At 37.6% G+C, this 25149-nt stretch overlaps 2 protein-coding genes and 1 pseudogene across 8 annotated transcripts in view; 2 read left to right on the forward strand and 1 right to left on the reverse strand.

The window, feature by feature from the left end:
* Nucleotides 1–4309: 4309 nt before the first annotated feature.
* On the forward strand, nt 4310–11738 carry LOC122229297 (annotated as a pseudogene).
* DNAJC19 (DnaJ heat shock protein family (Hsp40) member C19) lies at nt 11722–16269 on the forward strand. Of its 3 annotated transcripts, XM_042903575.1 has the most exons (7): nt 11722–11876; nt 12373–12484; nt 12716–12767; nt 12847–12920; nt 13993–14072; nt 14616–14686; nt 16179–16269. In XM_042903575.1, exons 2-7 carry the CDS (start codon nt 12410–12412, stop codon nt 16247–16249), a joined length of 423 nt encoding a protein of 140 aa, XP_042759509.1. In that variant the 5' UTR covers nt 11722–11876; nt 12373–12409; the 3' UTR covers nt 16250–16269. The 3 variants fall into 3 exon arrangements, with proteins under 3 accessions (XP_042759509.1, XP_042759510.1, XP_042759508.1); XM_042903576.1 differs by lacking the exon at nt 12373–12484 and having other exon boundaries at nt 11725–11876; XM_042903574.1 differs by lacking the exon at nt 11722–11876 and having other exon boundaries at nt 11884–12484.
* An 8343-nt stretch (nt 16270–24612) lies between these two features.
* The window catches only part of FXR1 (FMR1 autosomal homolog 1), a 60544-nt gene continuing 60007 nt past the window's right edge, over nt 24613–25149 (reverse strand). For 4 of the 5 annotated variants that reach the window (XM_042903566.1, XM_042903568.1, XM_042903567.1 and 1 more), the window contains one exon: nt 24613–25044. In XM_042903566.1, the coding sequence (XP_042759500.1) occupies nt 24874–25044 (171 nt within the window). In that variant the 3' untranslated portion in view covers nt 24613–24873. The remainder of the gene's footprint in view (nt 25045–25149) is intronic. The other variant, XM_042903573.1, reaches the window with a different exon arrangement.

Raw genomic sequence — 25149 nt, forward strand, 5'->3', positions numbered from 1 at the left:
ATGGAACTGGAGAGTGTGATGCTAAGTGAAATAAGCCATACAGAGAAAGACAGATACCGTAAGTTTTCACTCTTATGTGGATCCTGAGAAACTTAACAGAAACCCATGGGGGAGGGGAAGGAAAAAAAAAAAAAAAAAAAAGAGGTTAGAGTGGAAGAGAGCCAAAGCATAAGAGACTCTTAAAAACGGAGAACAAACTGAGGGTTGATGGGGGGTGGGAGGGAGGGGAGGGTGGGTGATGGGTATTGAGGAGGGCACATTTTGGGATGAGCACTGGGTGTTGTATGGAAACCAATTTGACAATAAATTTCATATATTGAAAAAAAAAAAAACAAGAATCTTCAGTTCAATAGAGAAAATACTTGTATACCAATAATTTCTATACAAGGCTAGATGAGGTAAGCGGCATGTGTAAAACAAAATTGTACAGTTTAGAGAAAAGAGATCACTTTAGACCATGGACTAGCTCAGTGCCATGAGCCAAATTCATCCTGTGGCTTGTTTTTGTCAAGGTCCACAAACTAAAAAGGTAGTTTTCACATTTTGATAGAAGAATAAATAGATTACATATGGCCTGGACAGCCTAAATTTTACTGTCACTTTACATAAAGTTTATGGACACCTGTTCACAATGAACAAAGAAGAATAAACAAAAGAAAGCTTCACCGCAGGCACACTGGATCTGGGCCTTTAACTGATGGACAGAGATATGGGATGGGGAAAGGGCACTTGGAAGAGAGAGAATCGTTTGAATCAAAACCGAGGGGCAGTGGACTTGAGTGCACATCTGGAGAATAATGGTGACAAATCCTATTTGGCAGGACTATGAGGTTTATGAAGGGAGAAGTGGAAGAGTCTGGAATGATTGTGTGGTGGATGGGCTAAAGAAGTTGACTATGCAGTCACCAAGGACATCACAGTTGCCAGGAAGAATTTCATGGGGTTTTTGCAATGGCCTCTCTTCAAGGACTCTAGAAGATGATTTGTTTCACAGTAGAGCACTATAGCAATGAGATGCTTATGACAATTAGCCAGGAATGAATCCCATGCTTCATTCTGGCCACCAAATAACTTATGAATGCAACACGTATCCCCTTAACTTCAGCCTACGTCAAACTGAAACTCCCAAACGGGTGCCTAAAGACACCTTGTTTTATTACATCTCATCTCCTCCACCATCTACCTCCCTGAAAATGTGATTTAAAATGGGACTTCAGACAGACCCTCCAGTGTAGCTTTTGTTTCACATGACACTATGTTATTAATTCATGACACTATATTATTAATAATATTCACCAACAAGTCACAGACCCACTATTTCACCCTCATTTAGTGGCAATCTCCTGCAATCAAATAATTGTGCTTGTCTGTCTGGCCCGGGCACAAGATGCACTTACACAGACTGTTCTGCTGGTCAGTTCCATTTGCTGACAGCTCAGCAGGGAGGGCTCAATTTACTCAATGCATAAAGCTACTACATACACGTGGAACCCTGGCTGGGGACGGGGGAAAAAGAACTGAGAAACACAACAGAAAAAGACATGCAAAGATGGAATGAAATGGAGGGTTGATTGGGAAATCTCCATTTGGAAAAAGGCACCTAGGCTACCCCAATTTCCAAGTCCCCTGAAATTCTGAGTGCCTCAATTTTCCTTCCTCACAGACTGAAAGCAGAGTCTTTATCCACAAATACATGCCCCCTAAGTGCTGTCACCCTGGTCAAATACATTTCATTTTTCTGACTGGCCCTCCACTCATGCTCTGGACCAAATAAGGAGAACAGTTCTGGTAATTAAAAAGTAAATCAGGAAGTCAGACTAAGATGCAGTAAGGAAAAAATGAAACAGCTTGAGAAAAGGGAAGAAAAAATCACAGGAGACATAGTTATAAATTATTTTATAATAGCCACAGGGCAGGCTCAGCTGACTGGATGCAGATGAGGCTGACTGGAGTAAACAGTGTCTGGACCTTGGGTCCTCCTTTCTGGCTTCATAGCAACCCCTCCACTTCCCCATTACCGTAGGTCTTTGAATGGTTCCTACCTGGGCAGTCTTTGGTCCCACTTGTTCTAAATCTCTTCTTTCTTCCTTTCTTTCTATACTCCAATTAAAGTATTCCTCTTACTAGTTATAACCCCAAAAGTATCTCTTAAAATACTTCACAGAGGAGCTGTTGATCACAGCTCAGTATTCATATCCAAACAGGGAACAACAAGATGAATTCCCAATGGAAGATTGTCAGGTCATGGCAGGATCACTGGAGGAAAGGAGGGCAGGAATAGGATAAGTGGAGGTGGAATGAAGAAGGAAAGGAAGAAAATATATACTGAGCACCATTTAGTTTTACATATAGCATTATGTGAGCAGCTGCCTACATAAGATTCCCTAGGCTAAATGGTTGTTAGTCAGGAACTTAAGACTCCACTAATCCAGATCTGAGATAATTCCTAAAAAACAGTGGTCAGGAAAGACAGGAAAAGGTAATTCTGTGACCCTCTCACCTCATGCCCTAACATTACACACACCTGGAGTGTGGACAATAAGGGTGTGCAGTTACTGAACTGTGTCAGCGCTTTAGAAGTCAGTCAACCACTCCGAGGCCCTGTATAAAGCAAAGCTGTTGGGGAAAAAATGGTCTCTACACTTTCTTCTCATTCTTAAATTATATAATTTAATTTCATCAAAATTATTAGATTCAGTTAAAATAATTGAATTAAAATATTAATTAACTATATGGTTAAAATATGTAATTCAATGAATTTTGTCAAATTTCCCCCTCTATAAGGTCATTCCTACAGCAGATAAACATGCTTTTATTTCTTCCATCTTAAAAAAACAAAAACCCCTCCTTACACTACTTCTCCCTCTGGGAACTGTCCTCTTTCTCCAATTCCTTTCTCAGCAAAATTCTTTGAAAGAGATGTCTTATAATCCCTATCTCTATTCTTCTGTCCCCATCACAGCACAGAAGCTCTTCTCATATCACCAGTGATCTCTAGCAGTCAATTCTCAGTTGTTGTTTCATTTGACTATTAGCAGCATTTTACACACTTCTCCACTCAACACTTTCTTCATTTGACTTCCAGGACACCACACTCACCTGGTTTCTGGTCACCCTTTAGAGTCTAACTTTCTGGTTCTTCCTCATCTCCCTGAATTCCAAACACAGAGGATCCACAAAACAGCCCTTATTCCTCTTCTTTCTCTCTCCACTTAGGCAATCAATGATTTCATCTGTTCCTTGGCCTTGAAGACTATCTCTGGGCTGATGACTCCCAGACCTCTCTCTTGACATCATACTTATACATCCAAAAGCCTATGTGAAAACATTCTTTATATACCTAATTGATATCTAAGTTCAAATTTAACATGAAAAAAGTTCCCCAGCTTGTTCTTCCTGAAGTCTTTCTGGTCCCATCCAGTGGCAACTCAATCCTTCCAGCTGCTCAAGCCTACACTTTTGGAGTCACTGTTGACTCCTTTCTTTTTCTCACACACTACATTTCCTCCATCAGCAAAATCTATCAGTTCTTTCTTCAAAACATAAGCAGGAGTCCGGCCCTCCTTTCCATTTCCACTGCTACCATCATCTCCTACTTGAATTATTTCAGTAGCTTCTTAGAACAGTCACCACCCATGCTAGAGACAGACAGAAAGCATAGCCAAATGGACTAACTGGGGAGAATTTAATAAAGGAACTATTTACAAAGGTATCAACAGGATTAAGAGAAACTCAAAATGATGGCCAAAGTGTCTGCGTCTAATAAGGCCACTGGGGCCTTATTAGTAGTAGTAGTCACTACTACTCTTAGACTTGAAGGAGCAAGGAGTGGGAATAACACACATATGTTCACATGCGAACACACACATACGACAGAAACTGTATTCTTCAATGGACAAACTCAGTCAGCCTGTGGCAACCACTAGGTATGAAGATGAAGAAATGAACATCATTAACTGACTGTCCTCCTACCTTCTCATCTTCTGATCATGGACATAAATGAACCCCAAGCCAGAATACAAGAGAGCTTCCTAACTTCGTGTGTTCCTCTGGGATATAGAGCAGAATGGAAAATGACAGAGAAGGGATCTGTAGGGAAAAACAATATATCTGGCAAAATATCCTCATCTGCAAAACAGAAATAAGTATTATTGTCATAAAGTAAAGTGAAATAATCTACATAAAGAATATAGCACAATGTCTAGCACATAGGTTCTAGGGAAAAACAATCTTATTTGCCTGGTATCATATTTCCAAGTGTGGAATTTTATGGAGCTATGCTTTCCATACTTCCTATCATGACCAATTAATGGGCTGTAAACTTCACGGGTTTTCCAAGCATTTTTTTCTAAGAAACAGAAATGACCAGCATACATCTCATGAAGTAAGGATAAATATTGTCTCAAAAACATTCATTTCAATTAAATTCAATTTAAATACACATAAAATTCAAACTCAAAATAATACCTAGGACTCAGAATGTTTTTTCTCCTTCCATTTGGGAGCTACTGAAGCCTTGGCTATCTCTCCCCTCACTTATCTCATGACCACTACTTCCTTGAACTGCTCTTTTGTAATCTAGGATTTTGCTAGCAAAACATCTTTGGCTCAGATGAAATTCAAAGAGGTATTGCCCTGGCTTGGGTACCCCAACTGGTAAGCTACACTGGAAGACATATTATTTTAGTATTTAAAGATGGAGTTGTTCAAATTCTTGAACTCTGCGATCCAAAAGGCCTCACAATTTTGCAGAAAGGAAGAAAATTTCAAATGCAGATATTCATTTGAAATGGTTTTTCAAATCCTATACTGCTTGTGTCACTGCTTTACCTTATGAACATGATGGAGAAATTCTAGCTACAGGGAATAAAGACTAAACTGTCTTCTTTGAGGTAGAAAAAGATTATAAGCTAATCGATTATGTTACTATTCTTGGACCTGTTTGCCAGTTAATATGGTCTTTGACCTCCCATCCTGAAAGTACTTTACTGATTATCTGTGAAACGGCTATGCTCTTGAAACTCTATTTCCAACCATTAAGGAGGAAGGGGAAGATCATGATGTAGTTTCCTATGAAATCGAAGACATGTGCATAAAATGTTTCCATCCCTCAGGTGTCAAATCTAAGATTCTGTGATTAACAGAAACAGAAAAGAGAAATAAATAAAAGGAGCCAGAAGAGAAAGAAATGAAAGAAAGGAGGAAATGGACAGCAGCAGAGATGAGAGAAGATGGAGAAAAGGATTTCCAGGGCAAAAAGGAGGAAGAGAAACCATTACCTGAAATCTTTATTCCATCAATTCCCTGTCACATCCTCTATGGATTTTACTCTGAGCCAGGGAAGTTCTAGGCTTTTTTGGGAGGGTATGATTCTGGTTTTCTATATCATTGTGAGTTCCCCCCATATGACAAAAGTAGTGATATCACAGAAAAGAAAGATGAACTTGTTGATTTTCATCTTCTTGAAGATACAGAGGATAATACCATCCAAACTATCACTTTCAGCATTAACCAAGATATGATGTTTTTTGGAATGCAAATGCAATGCAAATTGCTCAAAACAGAGCAATTCAAGTCTATATCCTAAATCAGAAAAATCCTTCATTGACAACTATGGTGGACTACTGGCACTTCAATATGCATGACAATATGCATGGATGGATTAAAGGCATCTATCCCAGCTTGATGACCATTTCTTGGTGACTACTGGAATAGATAATAATATTTTTGCTTTCACCATTTTTTCTGAATTTGAGCTAAAGAAAGCCATCAAAGCCAAAGTGCTGTCGCTCAGGTTTGGAACTGAAGCACAGCCAATTACAGAAGATATTGAAGATCCCAAAGTCTACAGTATTGAGAACGCCAGAAGAAAAAGAGAACATGATAAGTTAATGAAAGAAGTGAAAGAAATAAAGGTGGGAAGAAAGAACAACTCAAAGCTTTGAGGAAAAAAATTTGGAAACTCCTAGAAATGAATGAATAATTACCAAAGCGAGGCATCTGAGTGGCTCAGTCATTTGAGCATCTGACTCTTGATTTTGGCCCAGGTCATGATCTTAGGGTCATGGGATTGAGCCCCGTGTCAGGCTCTGCACTGAGCACGGAGCCTGCCTAACATTCTTTCTCTCTCTCCTTCTCTCTTGCAAACAAACAAACAAAATTTAAAAAAAAATTACCAAAGCATACACAATTTAAATGAACAGATTTTGATCTAGATTCCAAAATTCATGTCAAGATTGACAGCTTATAAAATTCAACAAGTGGGAAAGGAATTTGCTTCGGAAGAAGAGAAACATCAACTTGGCTTCATGAAGCTACAGAACAGATTTCATGATTCATTGGAAAGTGATACTATTGGGGAGCCTGGGTGGCTCAGCTGATTAAGCATCCGACCTCAGCTCAGGTTGGGATCTTGCAGTTTGTGAGTTTAAGCCCCACATCGGGCTCTATGCTTACAACTCGAAGCCCAGAGCCTGCTTCAGATTCTGTGTCTCCTTTCTCTCTGCCCTTCCATGTTTGCACTGTCTCTCTCTCTCTCTCTCTCTCAAAAATGAATAAACATTAAAAAAAAATTAAGAAAAAAAAGAAAGTGATACTATTGTGGTTCATGCCATACAAAGTGATCACAAGTATCTTCCTATAGGTTTGTGAAGCCCTCTAAGTACTCCAAGTCCAAATGAGTAAGTCAATCAAAGAGAAGAACAACTAAATTGGAGAGGTTTGAAAAAGGGAGCTGGAAGAAAGGGTGGCCAGAAACACACAGGTGGGATTATTAGTGTGCTGGAAGAATCGATTACAGAAAAAAGGAAGAAATGTCGGCATAAAATCCTAAGCGAAATTATGGTGGAAAATCAAATTGAGAAAAGGAGGAAATATATAAAAGCTGAAAGGGCCCAATTTAAGATTCAGCAGTGAAAAAAAAGAATGGAAGAAACCATACAACAGTAAATCTTATGATGACTATGAAGATCCCAAAGATGCTCGAACCATCAAAGAGGCCCAGTTGTAACACGGCAGACTTCAATCTGAAGACAGCCTCAGACTATAAGATACCTGAGCACATGAGAATAAACACTGTCAAGAAGAAAGAGAAACTGGGACACCCAGACTCCATGGCCCATTCAAAGAAAATGCACATGAACAAGTGCATCCTCTCTCTTCAAGACCTTAAAGTGGCTGCCATCAAAGAAATACAGTGCCTGGTACAAGAACTGAAGAGCATTCAGTCAATTCTTCCCCACATATCCCAGCATATTCCTAGTCCCCAAATGCCCCAGATACACCCAGGAGAAGTTCCAGAAAAGAGATTTCAATATGATGAGGAAATGCTCCTAGTTTTAAGCAACAGTAAATGAAGAGTCAAGATGAAAAGGCCCCCTGAAGTGGAACAGGCAGCATCTGCAGGCCCAGGTGGAGGATTCCAGGTACAGGAAAACTTAACAAAGAATGTTGGGAGAGGTATAAACAGCTTATCCAAAAAGAGAGAGATGGTAAAACTATAAGCAGAATAGAAGAAACAGTTTGTCAACTAACGATAGGAAAGTTTGGCGGTACGATATACCTAGAAGTCCTTCAGACGGTTTCTGTGAATACAACGCTTGGAGAGCTAAAGATCAAGAAACTTTGAAAGGAATTACTGAATGCAAAAGAAGATGTGGTAGGAAAAGCTTGCTCAAGTGTGATGGAAGCTGATGACAAAGACCAAGGAACACACTGAAAAGCTTCATCAGATGAATGATTTATGTATCGAAAAGAAGGAACTTGAATCTCGGTTGAATACCTAAAGAACCACCAGGGCACTGCCTTCCAGGGCCCTAGGAAAGCAGACATTGTGGCAAAAGAAAAGGTCACAGAACTGATCCAAGTCCAGGCAGAAAGGATTTGGGTCTTAAAGGAAGAGGTTTCTTTTACTTCAGAAAGGTGGTCTCATCCTCTCACCCATTCAGCCTCCACAAGAGAATAAGATGAAGCCCGTATGCATTGTCTCTAAGTATGCCTTTTTCTCAAATCCATCCAGGATTTCTGACATAGAACTGACCAGAAGTTGTTTCCTTGTCTCCTGCAACAATCCTATTATTTTAAAGTAAACTTATCTAAAAGTCTAAGACCAGATCCAGTCATACAGTTTTAATAATTTTTCTCCAACTTGGTTACCTTAGGACTGAAGCACTTAACATCTATTTCCTATTGAACTGAATCATTTTTGATCCGTTTGGAACCCAGCGGATTGAATATGGAGTCTCAGAAGGCTGTACCTCAAAATTGCAAGAAAGCATCTGTAATACATCGTGTCTTAGTAAATTTGTCTCTTGGTTATCGGAATTTTTAGCCATTGGCAAGACAAACTATCATTCAGCAATCTGTGAGAAAACTTGTTTTCCAATGCTTGGAAAATAAACTCTGAAGTCAAGTGTTCTCTGAGAGGACAAAAAGTAAAAGCACAAACTATTCTGCCAACATTATCTTAGAATAAGAAATGCAAATTAGAATTCAGACATTGTTAACTTCACAGAGCAGTTATTTAAGGGTTCAGGATGCAGGAAACACAGAGCAGTTTGCTTTGGACTGGCAGAAATCAGGAGACTACCCAGTTTCCTGAATCACCTCTGGTTTCAGCAAATTACTCAGCTCTGAATGGAGTAGTGTGTTTTACAAAATGGTCAATAAGGAGGCTTTTCTCTGAAGATGTTTGCAGCTCTACCAGTATTCTAGGTATTTCCATAGTTTCTCATGTCCTATGCCATTTTCTTTCAGGTTCTAGTAGAGTCATTTGCTGTTTTTGATATAGATCCAGAAGAAATGGTAGGTTACATTGCCCTGAGAGATCATCTCTAACAATCACTTTTGATTGTGCATAACATTTTTTTTAAGTTTATTTATTTATTTTGAGAGAGAGAGAGAGAGAGGGGGAGCATGAGTGAGCGAACATGAGTGGGGGAGGGGCAGAAAGAGAGGGGGAGAGAGAATCCCAAGTAGCCTCCTCGCTGACAGAGCCAATGCAAGGCTCGATTGAAGAACCAGAAGATCAAAAAAAAAAAAAAAAAAAAAAAGAACCATAAGATCATGACCTCAGCCAAAATCAAGAGTCATATGCTTAAGTGACTGAGTCACCCAGGCGCCCCATGATTGTGCATAACATTTTAACTAATTTGAAAGTGTCCTTTTCGTTTGGAGGTTAAGTGCTCATGGGAATTCATGGCTATACCCACTTATGGTCCCACTGATATTTGGATTCCTATTAGTAATAGAACAGAGCAATTTAGATTCAGAGCTCTAATATTGGTCCATATTAATGAGCTACTCCACTGAGCTGTCCCAGAGTATAAACTGATTGCTGAGAAGGAAAGGTGAAGAAGCTAATATTGCATCAATGCAGAAAGTGACTCAGCAATGTCAAGTCTTCCTAACCTGATGAGGTTGCTGATCTATGCCCCAAATTAGATAGGACTTGTTTCTCCTCATAGATTTTTTTCATATTCCTAATTAAGAGGTCTGAATAGTTCAGACCTATTACCATAAGTCTCTGGTATAGGAGCTTCTATACTGGAGAACATCCTTTACCTGCTTTTTCTGTTGTATGCCCTAAACTATGTGTGCCTTTCAAGCATTTTAAAAAATGTGTCAGTCATTAAAATAAATCAATAGATACATACATACACACACACACACATTAAATTCAGTGCGTATTTGTGTGTGCATGTGTGTGTGTGTGTTCAAGTATGTATTTGTATGTATTCTCTGTAATGTAAAATGTATTTCTTACTAAGAGATCATAGTCTCAAAGTATTTGAAAGGCACAATGCAAGAACACTTTATCCACTCTCGTCTCTCACTTATTCTTCCCCAAGAAGTTACTTACCTGACTAGCAAATTTGGGAAAAAAAATTGAGCAGAGTCCTTTCTCATTCTCTTGTCCCTACAAGCTCCCTCTTTTGTCTTCTCTTACTCTCTGTAGTAGACAAAATAATGGCCCCCAAGATATCAGGTCTTAAAATCAGGAACCTGTAAACAATACCTTATATGGCAAAGTCTCTGCAGCTATGAATAAGGATTTTGAGATGCAGATATTATCCTCGATTATAGGATTGGGCCCTAAATGCAACTGTTGCATCCTTTAAAAGAGAGGAAGAGGAGATTCTATACATAAACAAAGTCAATCTGAAGACAGAGTAGAGAGAGATTTCAAGATACTGACCTTCCCTGAAGATCGAAGTGATGCAGTCACAAGTCAAGGAATGCTGGCGGTCATTAGAAGTTAGAAGAAGCAAAGAATGATTATCCATTCTTCAGTTGCTGGAAATTTCAAAAGATTAATTTTAAAGGTTCTTTCCATGCCCTTAGTGTGAAAAGATTACCAGACTTACATCTATGAGTGAGGTGAGATATCCTGAGAATTGGGAAGGCTCTGCACATCAACTTGTACTTCAACATGCCTCATAATAATAATGGCCAATACACTGAGTAATAATTACATGCAGAACATACCATGTACATAATTCGGTGAGGTGTGCATCATTACCCTTGTTTTACAAATGAGAAAACTCAGAGTCACAAATAACTTATCCAAAGTCCTACAACTAATGACAGAACTAGGTTGTACATCTATTTTGATTTGCCTCCAAAAACAGAGCCCTGGCCACTTAAACTTCAAGTGTCTCTCTGTGTTACCTATCCTTGGTTTCCTGAGACTGGGCTTCTGTATGTTAACCTGTTCCTCAAGCAAGCTGTATGCTGCAGTTTGTACATACAAAAATATACATAATAAGAAATTCTTTACATATTACATAACAAGAAATTTTGTTCACAAGAAATGACATTACAAAAATATCAGGGCTAGAAGAATTCTTAAAGATCCAAATAGCGAATCTTTTTACAGAAAGGGAAAACAAGGCCAACAAATTTGCATACATGTCTAATATGCAACCAGCTAATCAAAGCAAAATTTCCTTGCAATGTAAGCAAATTTTTAATACTTTGTAAATTCTAAGTGGAAAGTAACTCCCAACTTACTTGATCATCCAAACACTGTAAAACTTCGATTAATGTCTCCGTTACTTTTGTCTTCCCAAGCATATATGTAGGGCTGTATGAAGCTGATGCCTTGTAATGGCAAAACCACCCCTACTTTTTGAGGGGTTGTGGGGATTTGGGGATCCCATGATCAGAATACTAACTGTATGTAAAGTGGTAATTCCACTTCACAAAACAAACCCCAAATATTCCCACAAGGTCCCATCAAGTCACAAATTAAAATTCTTTTAAATATGAGAATGCTACCGAGCACCCCTGGTTTGTTGTTTGAGTTTTCTGGGACATATTCTCGTTTGCTATACTGGCTTGCTACATATTTATTTGGCTTCAGGTGGAACTGTTACTGCACATTTAAGAATATTCATTACCCTCGACAATCATAAACGAAATAAACGGTGAATGCATTTGCTGAGAAGGGAGGAAAAACGTTCTGAGTAAGGCTACACAGTATTTGTTCACGCCCTGTTGCACCAATACCTTTCCCCACAGGAATTTCCAAATACCTCCGGCCAGGTAGCAAAGGGCAAAACAGAAAAGCCCCAGCTTTGAGCCCAGTAAGGAGGCCATCCGCCCACCCATCAGCCAATCTGAAGCCGTATTCCGCACCTGCCCACTGCTTGAGCGACCTTTCCCCTACGGCCCGCTGCGGTCCCCTTTTACGACAGTTTTCCGGCCTAATTTGCGGCCGCTACTGCCGTATTTCCTAGGCACCTGTGTCTGAGCGGTTTGTGCCTGCTGGTGTCCGCGTCGCTCTCTGGTAGGGGCGTGAAATTTTGTGGCTACGGCATTTGGTCTGGAATGAACGGCGCTCTCGGTGGAGGCCGGGGAGCCGAGCCAGAGCCATGGTAAGTGCGGTTTTCTGGTCCCCTGGGCGATCTCGGGCCCAGGCCACAATCTCAACTCGTGACCTGGGAGGAGGGGAGCCGAGGTTGTCTCCCCAGTGAGACTCTGAAGATGTAGGGCCCCGAAGAGTCGCACCCTCTAGGACACAGAGCTGCTGGCTCAGCTCTCTAGGGCCTTTGTGTTCTACTATGGCCTTTGTGCAGGGGGCTGCAGTCCCTGGTCCACTGTCTCCGAGGCTGAGAGATTACTGGAAACGCGTTTGATTAGATCTGCCCTTCCGCAAACATCCTAACAGTACCTTCTCTACTTTGCTCTTTTTCCTTGGCTCTTGCCGATACATCTCTTCTCGGTTCCTGAACACATTTGGGCGTCGGTTCTGTGGTCGAGAGACGCCCCAGTGCCGAAGGCACTCTGAAAAGCGAGTCTAGTGAAGTCCACATTTGACGTTGAGATGCGTTATCAGAATTCTACAGTGACCTTAAACAGTTCTTTCTCTAGCGGAAATTTTATTTCCATTATTCTTGATTGAACTTGAATGTGGCCTCATTTGCCCGGAGATGCAAAAGACGTTTTCAAAGGGAGGGAAATCATTCTTTTCACTGCTGTAAAGGTAAATATGCAAGTCGGCTCGCCCTTCCCTTTCACAGTGAAAATCCAGTATCTCTACAATGAATTGGACATAAAAGTCCTTTTAAAGGGCCATTGGGTAGGATATTTTCATCCTAAAAGTTGTTTCTCCCTTTGAAATAAAACTTGTGATGAGGTGGAATGGGAGAATGGGTACCATAGGGAAGGGTGATAATTAAAAGAAGTAAATATTTACTCTGCTTCCCCTTACCAGGCCAGTACAGTGGTAGCAGTTGGACTGACCATTGCTGCTGCAGGATTTGCAGGTTTGTTTATGGTTTGGAAGTGGAAATGAAGCAGGGAAAGTTGGAGACTTTTTAATTATTTTGTTGCTTTTGTTTTTAGGCCGTTATGTTTTGCAAGCCATGAAACATATGGAGCCTCAAGTAAAACAAGTTTTTCAAAGTCTACCAAAATCTGTAAGACTTACTAAACATTTTTGCTAATTCTTTGCTGTGTTATGAAGCCCAGAGTCACATTTGAAGAGGGTAAATTTCCAAACATCCATGAAGCTCTTAAGAGGGGCCCCTTCTCTTGCTTCCAGCAAGAAGGGTTCTGAGCTTTGTATTGTTACCCTGAAAAAAATCAAAATGTTTTGTGTGACAGAATTGGGGCTGAGGGATTAACACAATTCTGGTACTATGAAAATCAATTCTACTTCATTGTGTAGATACTATTAACTCCAGCATCATTTGTCCACAAATTCTTGCCTTCCCTCATCTGCTCTACATCACAAAAACACAGGAATCTAGGAAGCTGAAGTGATCCATTCTTAACTGTGTGGCCCTGGTATTCTCTAATAGATACTTGGATATCACTGGAATTAAGTAGGCTATAGAGTATGACTGGATATGAATGTCACACCTTCCATGGTCACAGTTCAGAATGAAATTGGCTGTGGCAGCCTGTTGAGTATTTATTTTTATTGTTGTGATTGAATGTGAGAGAATAGAGTGATGGTAGGCTTTACCAATATGATCTCTGACATAACAAGGTCAGAAGAGCTGGTAACATAATATTCTCGATACTTAGTCTTGTTTTAGTAGTTGCCTTGACCCTCAAAATACCCTTGACTCACTCATCTGAAAACATCTCCAAATCCTTTTCTTGAGGCACTTGTTTTTCTAAAACATATAATCATATTCTTACATCAAATTTTTATCTGTAACACAGCTAGCTAACTTGGAATAATCTTCCTGTTACTCCCAGAACTGGCTTTGAGGCACTGTTGTTTTGTCTTACATTTTTAAGACAGTTTTTCTGGGGGAAAAAAAAAATATGGATGTTTAACAATCATTAAAGTATTTGCTGCTACTTACAAAGCTAAAATACCATAGGAGTTGCAGTTAAAATTCTCTGAAAAGTCTTAATTTTTCTGCTGTTTCTAGGAACTGTTATCAAAATTAAACTTTCAGTTTTTCAGTTATCAACTTTAATAAACATTCAGTTTATTCTAATAACCCATTTTTACGAATGCATTTCCTCTTTCAGGCTTTCAGTGGTGGCTATTATAGAGGTGGGTTTGAACCTAAAATGACAAAACGAGAAGCAGCATTAATATTAGGCGTAAGGTAAATAATTTCTAATATTTGTAATATTTTTCTACAATTCTAGAGCTATGAGCAAACATAAAAAGATCTTTTGTTAAGAGTTATAATAGTTGTATACATTTTTAAGATCTAAACACTCCCTACAAGTCCATTGAGAAGGCACTCTGGTACATAAGCACTCAGTTCATTGAAAGGCTTTTAAACAGATAATTGCAGTGCTCAGTGTTGTTCACTAGAACACATTTTTTTTTTTTTGTGGTGAAATTCTGCCTTCATTTCCAGATACTTAAACATGTTTTACCTTTTAGTAAAAGGGTTTTTATGATTATCAAGTTCAACTAATTTTTTAAGAATGTCTTATTTTTCTAAGGAGCTGTTTAGTTCCTTGATTCAGAATATTCATCTTCCTTATGTGATATGAAAGAGGTTCCTAAACCACTTCTCATATTGTTTTGATGACTTGACTCCAGTTTCACAGCATCTTTAATTGGCTTTTATATACAATTTTTTGATGTGATCCAGACATAGTCTGAAGTAAACTATACCTTTTCCTTTTTAAATTAGCCCTACTGCCAATAAAGGAAAAATAAGAGATGCCCATAGACGAATTATGCTTTTAAATCACCCAGACAAGGGTAAGTACCTGTTAAATTCTTACACATGTTTTAAAGTGACTAGTTGTTACTAGTGGAATAATTTCATATTTAATTCTTGGCTATTACAAGGGAAATGCTTAAATCTGTGTGTAAGCACTGTTGCCCAGGCTGGATCGGTTTTCTGGTGTCTTAAAAGAATAAATCCTGAGTGAAAAAATTTATAGAATAATGACCATGTCATTTGAAAGTAGGGGTAAGCATTAACAATGTTTTCAGATCTTAAGTAGTGATAAAATGTAACTTCTAAATACTATTAATACTACTGGTTTTTTTTGGGGGGTGGACATATTAAAGGAAATGTTAAGTTTCAGTTAAACTAAAAATTTAATTTTTTCTATCCATTTAGACCTTTGAACTATAGGTTTCCTAGTTAGAAACCTATAGGATATATTTCTCTCTGATACATGTCTCAGCAGCCTTGGCTGTGTTCAAAGAAAGCAAATAATTATTTAGGAATACCAAAATAGAGACCACAAAATCCATGTTCCAGTGCACAAATCTTTTTACTTTCATAGGATAGGCCTTTCATTAAGAGTGTTTTGAGTTTAAACTTGGTTGTGATTGTTTTTATCTGACTGTAGTAGCCTCCTTTAACGAAATTTAGCTTGCATTAACTAGGGGGGCTTCTGATTCATTAAGTATAGTATGGTGCCTGTAACATTGCAGTTCTACCAAGCTTCTTACTGGGATGCTGATGCTTGCTGGTCTGAGAATCACACTTTGAGAATCATTGCTCCAGCAGAGTAGTAGGAAAGCACCTGCAGATAACATCATGAAGGCACAATTAGTAACATGAAAAGAGAAAAACTGTGAAGGATAGAAAAGGAGTGCAAATCATAGTGGGGTCTTTCCAACAAAGCTCAGAAACCTCTGAGAACATCATGTTTTCAAAATAACATAGTACAATAAATTCATGTTCATTTACAACTTATAATCATCATAAATAGGTAACATACACCATTTCAAGGTCACATGTGGAGGTGTTTTTAATCCTTTTTGTCAAGTTTAAGTTTTTAAAGGTGCCATTTTTGTGGAAATATTCCTCATGTGATTTACTTCGTTTACTGTTGATCATACATATTACCATACATTTGGTGATCTGGTTGCAGTGTCCTCATTATTTTCTGCTAATTCCACCTATCAGATGAGCATAGGGATGCTTGAAGAGAATAGGTTTTCACCAAGCAGAAATTAAGAAACCATATTATAACTATTCCTTTTGGGGCGCCTGGGTAGCTCAGTCGATTAAGCAGCTGACTTCAGCTCAGGTCATGATTTTGCGGTCCGTGGGTTTGAGCCCCGCGTTGGGCTCTGTGCTGACACCTCAGAGGCTGGAGCCTGCTTCTGATTCTGTCTCCCTGTCTCTCTCCCCCTCCCCCACTCCGGCTGTGTTTCTCTCTCTCAAAAATAAATATTAAAAAAAAATTTTTTTTAAATAAAATAACTATTCCTTTTTTCTTTCTTCCTATAGGAGGATCTCCTTATATAGCAGCCAAAATCAATGAAGCTAAAGATTTACTAGAAGGTCAAGCTAAAAAATGAAGTAAATGTGTGAATTTTAAGTTCTTGTTAGTTTATGTATATGCGTGCTAGCTTTTTATAATAAAAGGCCTCAAAGCTACAAATTTTAAAAATGATTTAGCACAAGCTAAACCAAAGCTTGGGTATAAGTTTCTTTGAATTTGAGGATTTTAAATCAGGTGATAAAATATTTGGAGATTTAACACTCAGTAATTATGGATAAATGCATACCATCTGAATAGAAATATTTTTCATTATTCATTTAGCAAGTAATTTCTTACCCACTTCAAGGCAAAATGAATGTGACAGTCTGACTTTGAAAGGGCTCCCAATCTAATGGGATGCTGATAAACTGGTAATTAAAATACAGCAGGGATAGGGGCACGTGGATGGCTCAGTCTGTTAAGCATCTGACTTCAGCTCAGGTCATGATCTCACAGCTGTGAGATCAAGCCCCACATAGGACTCTGCACTGGGCATGAAGCCTGCTTAAGATTCTCTCTCTCCCTCCCTCTCCCAGGCTCACACACGTGCACACACGCATTCTCAAAAAACAAAAACAGAAACAGTGGGATATTAGGATGGCATGAATTCACACAGGTTTGTTATAGGAGGGATTCATCTTCTTGTGAGAAAAGGCTGTTCACAGTTCAGAAAACTGACCCCACTGCTTGTAACCTTAAATTTAAAAAATGAATTTAGGTACATCTTTGACCTAAGAAATATATCTAACTATATTATTGACAATTTAGATTTCATACATTAAAAACTATACCACTGTAAGATGTTAGAGTATAGGTCTTGTTTTTAATCAAGAAAATAATTACATTGTATTGAACTAGCCACTTAAAGAAATGGAATATATATATATATATATATATATATATATATATATATATATACACACACACACACATATATTTGCATAATAAAGTTTTGCATTTGCTATAACCAAGGTTAACCATAATTAGTAAAACTGAAATGAAATGCTCTCAGTTATCAAAATACTCAGCTTGGACTACTGGAGAATTTATACTCCTATTTAAATGATATTTGAGGGTAAAATGGCTATTGGCCTAAACCTAAAACCTAGGGATCTTAACCACAAGACCTGTATAAAACATATGAAGTAAATAAGTAGTCTGTGGCCACCACTGGAAATACTATCTTTAGCTCTAAAATGGTAATTTATACTACCTATCATCTAAACCTTTAAGTCATCTTAAAGTTCCTAATTGTCAATGGAGAGCACAAGACCTTCAAGGTCAAAATTGTGGAAGGCAATCATATTTAGTGTTGGAATGTGTTTACCTGCGCTTCAGAGTTGGGTTAGACCTGCCCTAGGTTTATTTCCCATCCTGTTTCCTTGTTTAAAATCTGATCGAGTCCACTTGTTAAGATTTAGAGTATGAGAAAGCACCAGTTTACAGCAGCCATGGGTGTTCCATATGAGAAGTCTTTTTTAGTAAAGAGGTATGAAGGTAGTTTGTGATTCAAAGTAGTTATGTTCTAGAAGTTACTGAAACACTGAATTGAACAAACACCGAACCATTTGTTCATACCTCTGAACTTCTGGGTCCCATTTTTATCAACCAGTCAATATATAACCTTGTTTTATGTGTGCTTCTATTTAAAGACATCTTATTCATGTTGTTGATTCATTAACATTAAACTTGTAGTCAACAATATGGCTCCTGTCAGCATATTGCAGCCTTGTGTTTAGGAATGCTAGGCAGCACTTCACTAGGCTTGAGGACAGTTAAACAGGAAAGCCATCAATAAGGACAAAAATGTGAAGAACTTGGCATTAAATGGACCACAGAAGGCATACTTGTTTACAATATAAATGAAACAAGGCAAGCTTCACTTTGGGCACTGGGTCATTAAATTTTTCACTACTCTTTATGGCCACGAATGACTAGGAAAAGTACCTACACATGTTGATTTTGGGGTTACAAATAAATTTTACCAAGTAGGTGAATTTGCAAATAAGGAATCTAATGAAGAACACCAACTGTATTTTGGCTTACTAACCTTTTATTTCAGTCTTTTCGACTAATCAAGTTTCTTGAACAAGAGCTTTAAGAGATATTATCAATTAAAACTAAAAACAAATTTTTGAAAGACAAAGAGAGTGTTAATAGGCCCACAGGCAGTCAAGCATGAACCTTGAAAGGGAAAACGTCATGTAGTAGGTATATTTTTAGGTGTGTAATACAAATAGCACACCTGTTTAAAGGCAAATATTAAGACAATGAAAAATGCTTTAAAATAACACTGAGCACAACAAAGCATGTTTTTCTTTCACAGTAATCAGTTTTATTTCCTCTAGGCTTACCTTAAATAGAAGAATCCACATTTCATTGTAGGCTATTAAGCACTCCTACCATTTTTCTTGGGGAAAGGTCACTTGACAGAGGGCTTCCAGATCATAGTGGGTAATTGATTCAAGTATGATCTGTGTAAAAGAGCCTTCCTCTTTTAATGTTTTTTTTTTTTTTAATGAAATACTTGATGTGTAATGTTAACATTCACTACTTAACAGTGTGCTAGACAAGTAAGCATTTAAGCGTTTCACAAGGAAACAATAGTGAGATTAAGTAATTTACCCAAAACAGCATTCTGAATGAGAAGGCTGATCTTTCTCAAACCTAAAGTTCCATGCTTTGTTAACCTCTGCACTGTGGTACCCTTCACATATTTGAAAACCCAGGGATATTTGCCTTAGTGGTAAGGAAATTTGAGTCTGGGACTTTGTCCTTACACCTTCAGCTTGGGGCCTTTTTATCAGTAGGTACTCAAATGGTTTTTTAAGGGTGGGGTGGGGTGGGGGGAAGTGGAGGTATGAACACAACACTGGGACATAGGAATATCTGGCATACCAGAGATATAGTTCCCCTAATTTTGCCTTGACTGCCTCAGAGTTGACATTATGAGTCCTATGCTGCTTTATAAAAAATGCTTTGTTGGTGAGGAAAGTAGGGTATAATAAGTGGTCCTCAAAGTTAAACCTTTTCCCTCTCTTATTTTCCAAATGATGAAAATACCTATGGGGGGGAAAAAAAATTGGGATGCTTGGGTGGCGCAGTTGGTTAAGCGTCCAAGTCTTGATCTCAACTGAGGTCATGGTTTCACCATTTTTGAGTTCAAACCCCACATCAGGCTCTGCACTGATACTGCAGAGTCTTGCTTGGGATTCTGGTTCTACTTCTCTCTGACCCTCCCCCACCTGTGCTCTCTTTCTCAAAATAAACTTAAAGAAAATTCCAGTTCTACAAAATCAGTATCCCAGAACACCCAAACCATTCAAGAACTTGTGTGAAAATAGGTGGAATATCCATACATATGTATTCTAATTCTAGAAGATTGATTATATGGTTTTCTCTGCTATCCTTACTCTAGAATCGAAGCAAAAAAGGGCATAAGGCAGCTAGAAAAAGTAGGTAACTAGCATCTTTAATACAGGGGTAAAACCCTAAGCATGTTAACTGTGCCACACTACAGTTATATTCAGCGTACTGAAAATGTACACCTTACCTTAAACCCTGCGTCAGAAATGGTTATTTAAAAAATTCACTCAGGCAGAATGCTTCAAAGAGTTGACAAGTCACATTTAAGTTTCAACACTCAGGCTAGAATTGAAACAGTTGTTTCAATGGGAGAACAGGATAGAAAAAATATCTAAATTTGAGATAAAGTACAAAAACACTGTTTAAAATGTTAGAGTGGGTTTTTGGTTATAAAAGAGAATCTTGGACTGAAAGTAACCTTGAGTACCAGGAAACGTCAATGACCTAAGCTCCTTTTGCTCTTGGCACTGTTAAGAGTACTGTGTATCTCTGCTTACAGCCAAAGCCAAGTGTTGCCTTAGCAACAGAATATAGGAGCTTCTATCCAGTGTTACTAGTTTTTCCTGACCAAAAGACAATGTCTACAATCCAGTGTTAAGGTCTAATATGAATATGTTAACACTTGCTGTTACCTTAGTACAAGTGCAATTAATGGCATGTCAAAAGTAATGTTTCCATTCTTCTTTACAACCTGAAAATGGGCAGGTTGAAAATGAAACTCAAACAGGTTGACGCAAGCTCCAAGGCAATATAAATTGGTTTATCCACAAAAACTGTGGGAAATTTTTTGCAATACTCTCTAAATTAAAAAATGAGCAACTACTTTTGACAATGCAAGTAAAAAAGTTACAAAATTATTCACAGAATACCCCTGTAGTTTCACCCCAAGAAAAATTTACCAATCACTGAAACAAATTTGGCGAGTTATTAACTAGTATACTAGGGAATAGGGGGGCTTTAAGACTGAGATCAGTGAAAAATAATCTTGCCCTTGCTTTTTGCTATCTTTAGACTGCACATGGCATAGTTGGAAATGTCTGGTTTAAGTACACAGAAGCTCCCAATTCTATAAATCTATACCTGCAATTTTCAAATTACCAAAGAAGTAATATGCAAACCAAATGTATTGGTGGAGATCCTCTTAAAGAGAAAGCTACATGATAGTCTACACATTTCAGTACTTGAAGTAGTAATATAGAAGGTACCGATGATTCTTTACAACGTGATCCGCTGATAACCTTTTAAAAAACAATATATTTGAGTGTATGTATATCTCTCACCAATAAGGGGTTTTCAGGATGATTAGACTCTTGGTTGATTTCTAGAGTAAAATGATCATACTTAAAAAATCATACATAAGAAAATGCCACGTTTGTAGGTCAAAAATGGGTCAACTAGTGGCAATCTCCTATATTTCAACATATCGGACTTTCAACGAGTTGAGTGCAACTTCAAATTACTACCACTTGCCAAAATTTAACTATATATAGCAGACTGATTGTTGCTTTGAGTTTCTGAAATAAAACCCAAATGCTATCAAAGGTTGTGACTACTATCCATTCAAGAAAGCTTTCTAATAAAACAAAGTTTAAAAAAGGAGTCCCCAAATTCACTATACCAGATGTCCTTATAAAAAAACATAGGGGATCCTGGGAGGGGCCCCTGAGTGGCTGGGTCCATTGAGAGTCCCTTGATTTTCAATTCAGCTCAGGTCATGATCCCAAGAGCAGAGCCTGCTTGGGATTCTCTCTCTCTGCCCCTCCCCTGCCTGCGTGTGCACTCTCTCAAAAGAAAAAAGGTATAGGGGATCCAAACCATAATAGCAAAGGTAGGAAACTCAGTGAGGATTCACACCATCCTTTTATCTTTTGGAATAATGCCAAACACAGAGATCCAGTTCAATCCAAATTCCTTAAAGCCTTCTAGAAAACCCAAGTGTAAAAGTAATTTACCTTTACTTTCCAATAATCACCAGTACAGGGCTTAATGCATTACAATCAGGTTTTCCATTCATCTGTCCTTCCTTAGATTAAAAGCTTTATTGTAGGCATAGCCTATAGGAAAACTAGGTTGATTTCAACCTCAAGAAAATGCAAATCTGTGTTAAGTTGTATCTGGTACTATTATCCAATCTAAGTGCAACATTGTTAATATGCCAACTCCGCAGAGACCTCTCTCAAATTACAAATCAGATTTCTAGCAAATAACAGCTACAAAAATACCCGATGTTAGCATCAAGGTGATGGATGGATCCGAGCTACTAAAGAATGGCTGACATGGAGATCCAGAAAACAATAAAATACCAGCTACTTTTGCCTCTTCCTCAGTAACTTATTAGTGTCTCTGTTCTTAGATATTTTGCTTCCCTACGTGTACCTGTATTTGTTTTGCACAACTATTTAGGCAACTTCCCTCAGTCTTGTTCTAAGGAATGTCTGAGGTTTTCACGAACAGTTTGATGTGCTGCTTAACTCCACATTAAAATACACAAAACGACTTAAAAATTGGTGTATTCTTAGTACAATTTTACCAAAGGTGACTGTTTTACCAAAGGTGACTGATCTATCAACAAAGACCCATACACACCATTTTGCAAGTTTTAGGCCCACTGAAGGCTTTAAAAAGGTGATTCCATGGGCGCTTGGCTCACTCAGTTGGTAGAGCATGCAACTCCATCTCAGGATTGTGAATTTGAGCCACATGTCCGATGTAGACATTACTTAAAATCTTTAAAAAATAATGTAATGAAAAGGTAATGCCAAACCCAAGATCCTAGACTTGCCAAAGTTTCAGGAAAAGATTTTTATCCCCACATAATCTTAATAAGCTTCCAGATGTGATTTCACCTAAGTATACTGAAATATGGGGGTTGCACAAGACGTTTGGGCTTTTCTGTTGAGTGTCTTTTAGCATGGCCTAACAGCAGTAAGTTTTCCCAGAGCAACATCTCACTTAACTGGTGTAGTAGCCAAAAAAACATACATCCCTCTCAAATAATCTGGTGGGCTACCTAATCACCAATAGCTACCGCCTTTGGGGAATAGGCTTTTCTGAATCAGAGTATACGGTATTTACCCAAGAAAAGACTCATGGTTCTGCAGTACAGAAGATGCTGGGTTTAGTCACTTGTAAATAATGAAATCTTGATACTTATTTCCTAGAATGTGGTTATTCTGAACAACTGATTGTATAATACCCACTTTCTAAGATGGTTTTAGGTTACTTTCTCAGTGAAACAATCTTTATGGCAGAAGAATCTTAGTGAATCTATTCTACATGGAAGAAAATGAAAAATCATTTTTTTCTTTACACCGTATTTACCATTTTGGGGATTAATGAAAATTCTCTTAACTTGTAATTAATCTGTAACCCTGTTACTCTAGACAAGAATTAAAAGGCCAACAGTTTTACTTCTTTCTTTTGATGGTTAAAAAAGACATCTGTGGGTTAAGGTTTTTTTTAAACTCAGGATATGATTTGATACTGTTATTCAAAATCCAAGGATTGCACTATTCATACCACACCTTACTTATAAATTCTATTATTAGGATTTTAGGGAAATGCAGTTAATGCCATCACATGTTAACCTCAGTGATAATAAACGTGAGGTCTAGGGTTATATGTACACTGACCTGACAATTATTACATTTTTAGCAATACCTTGAAATGTCTTTCAGCCATTATAAATTAACTAAAACCACTTAACAGTTTTATGCACATAACAAATTAACACAAATTATGCACATAAAAAACACTTTCAAACATCAAGTGACAGAAAAGGCTGTCTTTCTTGCTCAGTGGTCTATATATACCACTATAGAAAAAAATCCTCCAGTAAATCCACAATTATCTGATATGACCTCACAATTATCTGCATAATTATATCATTATTACTCTTTGAAACACTTTATGTGAAGTCTTCATCTTCCTAAAATTAAGTAATGTGGCTAAAATATATACAAAAAATACAATCATTAGTTTGACAATCTTCAAAATTATTTCCTTGAGAATCAAAAACCAAGTTCATGGTCTACTTCTTACTTTAAAATTGCTCACCATTCTGATTTATAAAAATATTTTTTAGTAAATTATCAAAGGCCAAAGTAAAATTCTGCATTTTATCCCACTGCCTTCCAAAAGTTGCCTTTGAGTAGATTATAAAACTTTTCCTAATTATTAAATGACCAATTCCCTAAGCCAATCTATTCTAACAGACTAAATTTTAAGCTTTCAGAGGTTTCGTTACAAAATAATTAACTCATCAATTAATATTTTTATACTATTTATGAGCAAGTAATGCTTTTTTAAAAGCAATTAGGATAACTATTCTAGGCCTATTACTAGTTCCAACTACTATGCTATAAAAAGTATACTGGTATAAAAAGTAGAAAGTTAAAAATCAGCAAATGGAAGATCAAAGTTTATTTACTACCTGCATACAAAAACATATTGCACATCAAACAACCAAAATCAAAAAAGAAAAAAGAAAAAGAAAAAAGAAAAAAAGGAAAAGAAAAAAAGGAAAAGATACTCTACTGAAGACTAACATGTACTTTTATACAGAATAAACCTGGAAATTGATCTTTTCAGTAGTTCAGGTTATCTCTGAAATGGACATGACTAATTCAGCTTAGTGTTTTAACTAAAGCTATGTTTGATTTTTAAATACTGTACACTTTAATAAATAAACCAAACAAAGCCTCAATGTAGAACAGTCACTGCCAATATCACCCAGTGTCCCTGCAGATGAGTTTAACAAATGTATTCCAGTGGTCTGCAGATTTTCCTCAACATACAGCATTTAAAAAACACATTAAAACAGACCAGTTTCCAGACTAAACTAATGAAGAATTACAATTCAGTGCAAAATATTTTAGACTGCATTTCATTCTAGTTTTCCTCAGGTGAAGAAGTGGTTGCATATTATTAAAAATGTAACAAAAGCAGCTAATGCTTTCATAAAGAATATTACGTTAGGGATCCCACCCCACCCTCCTCCCCCCATCTCTGCCATATTTTGAAAACAAAATAACATTTCCTATAGCCAGCAACTTTTTTTAATGTTACATATACTATTCTCAAGGCACATCTGATGATATATTTTATAACACAGTAGGTGTCAAAGTATGTTTAACATATGATTTCTTCAGGATCCCTCCCCTTTCTGAATTCCAAATGGAGGAACTGAAAGTGCGATGTAAAGACTGGCGATCCATATTCTATCTTTGGCAAGCTTGTACAAGCACTATTGTAAAATGTAATGTAAAAGAACTGTAAACTAGGAACTTCTTCAGTTTATGAAACACCATTCAGGACTGCTGCTTCTTGAGTGTTTTCTTCTTTTAAGGTATTAATCTTTTCTTCTCCTGGAGTACGCTGTAGCTTAGAAATTTCATCGCCAGAAGCACTAGTTGGGCCATTTATTGCCTTTTCTGAAGGACCATGCTCTTCAATCACATCTTTTGCCTGCCAAAGGGAGACAACTTTTTCAACTTCTTTATAAATGAAATCTATAGCTGAGGAGGAAAACAGCTATATAAACATTAGCTAATAAATCATTTCAGTTTCACA

This window comes from Panthera leo, chromosome C2 (genome assembly GCF_018350215.1).
Source record: "Panthera leo isolate Ple1 chromosome C2, P.leo_Ple1_pat1.1, whole genome shotgun sequence".
NCBI classification, from domain to species: domain Eukaryota; kingdom Metazoa; phylum Chordata; class Mammalia; order Carnivora; family Felidae; genus Panthera; species Panthera leo.

Bases quoted from the DNA above. Each gene is read 5' to 3' on its own strand.
- DNAJC19 (XM_042903575.1), top strand. From the start codon at position 12,410: ATGTGGCCTCATTTGCCCGGAGATGCAAAAGACGTTTTCAAAGGGAGG. The intron at 12,485-12,715 runs GTAAATATGCAA...TCCCCTTACCAG, and splicing joins TTCTTTTCACTGCTGTAAAG to GCCAGTACAGTGGTAGCAGT. The intron at 12,768-12,846 runs GTTTGTTTATGG...TTTTGTTTTTAG, and splicing joins TGCTGCTGCAGGATTTGCAG to GCCGTTATGTTTTGCAAGCC.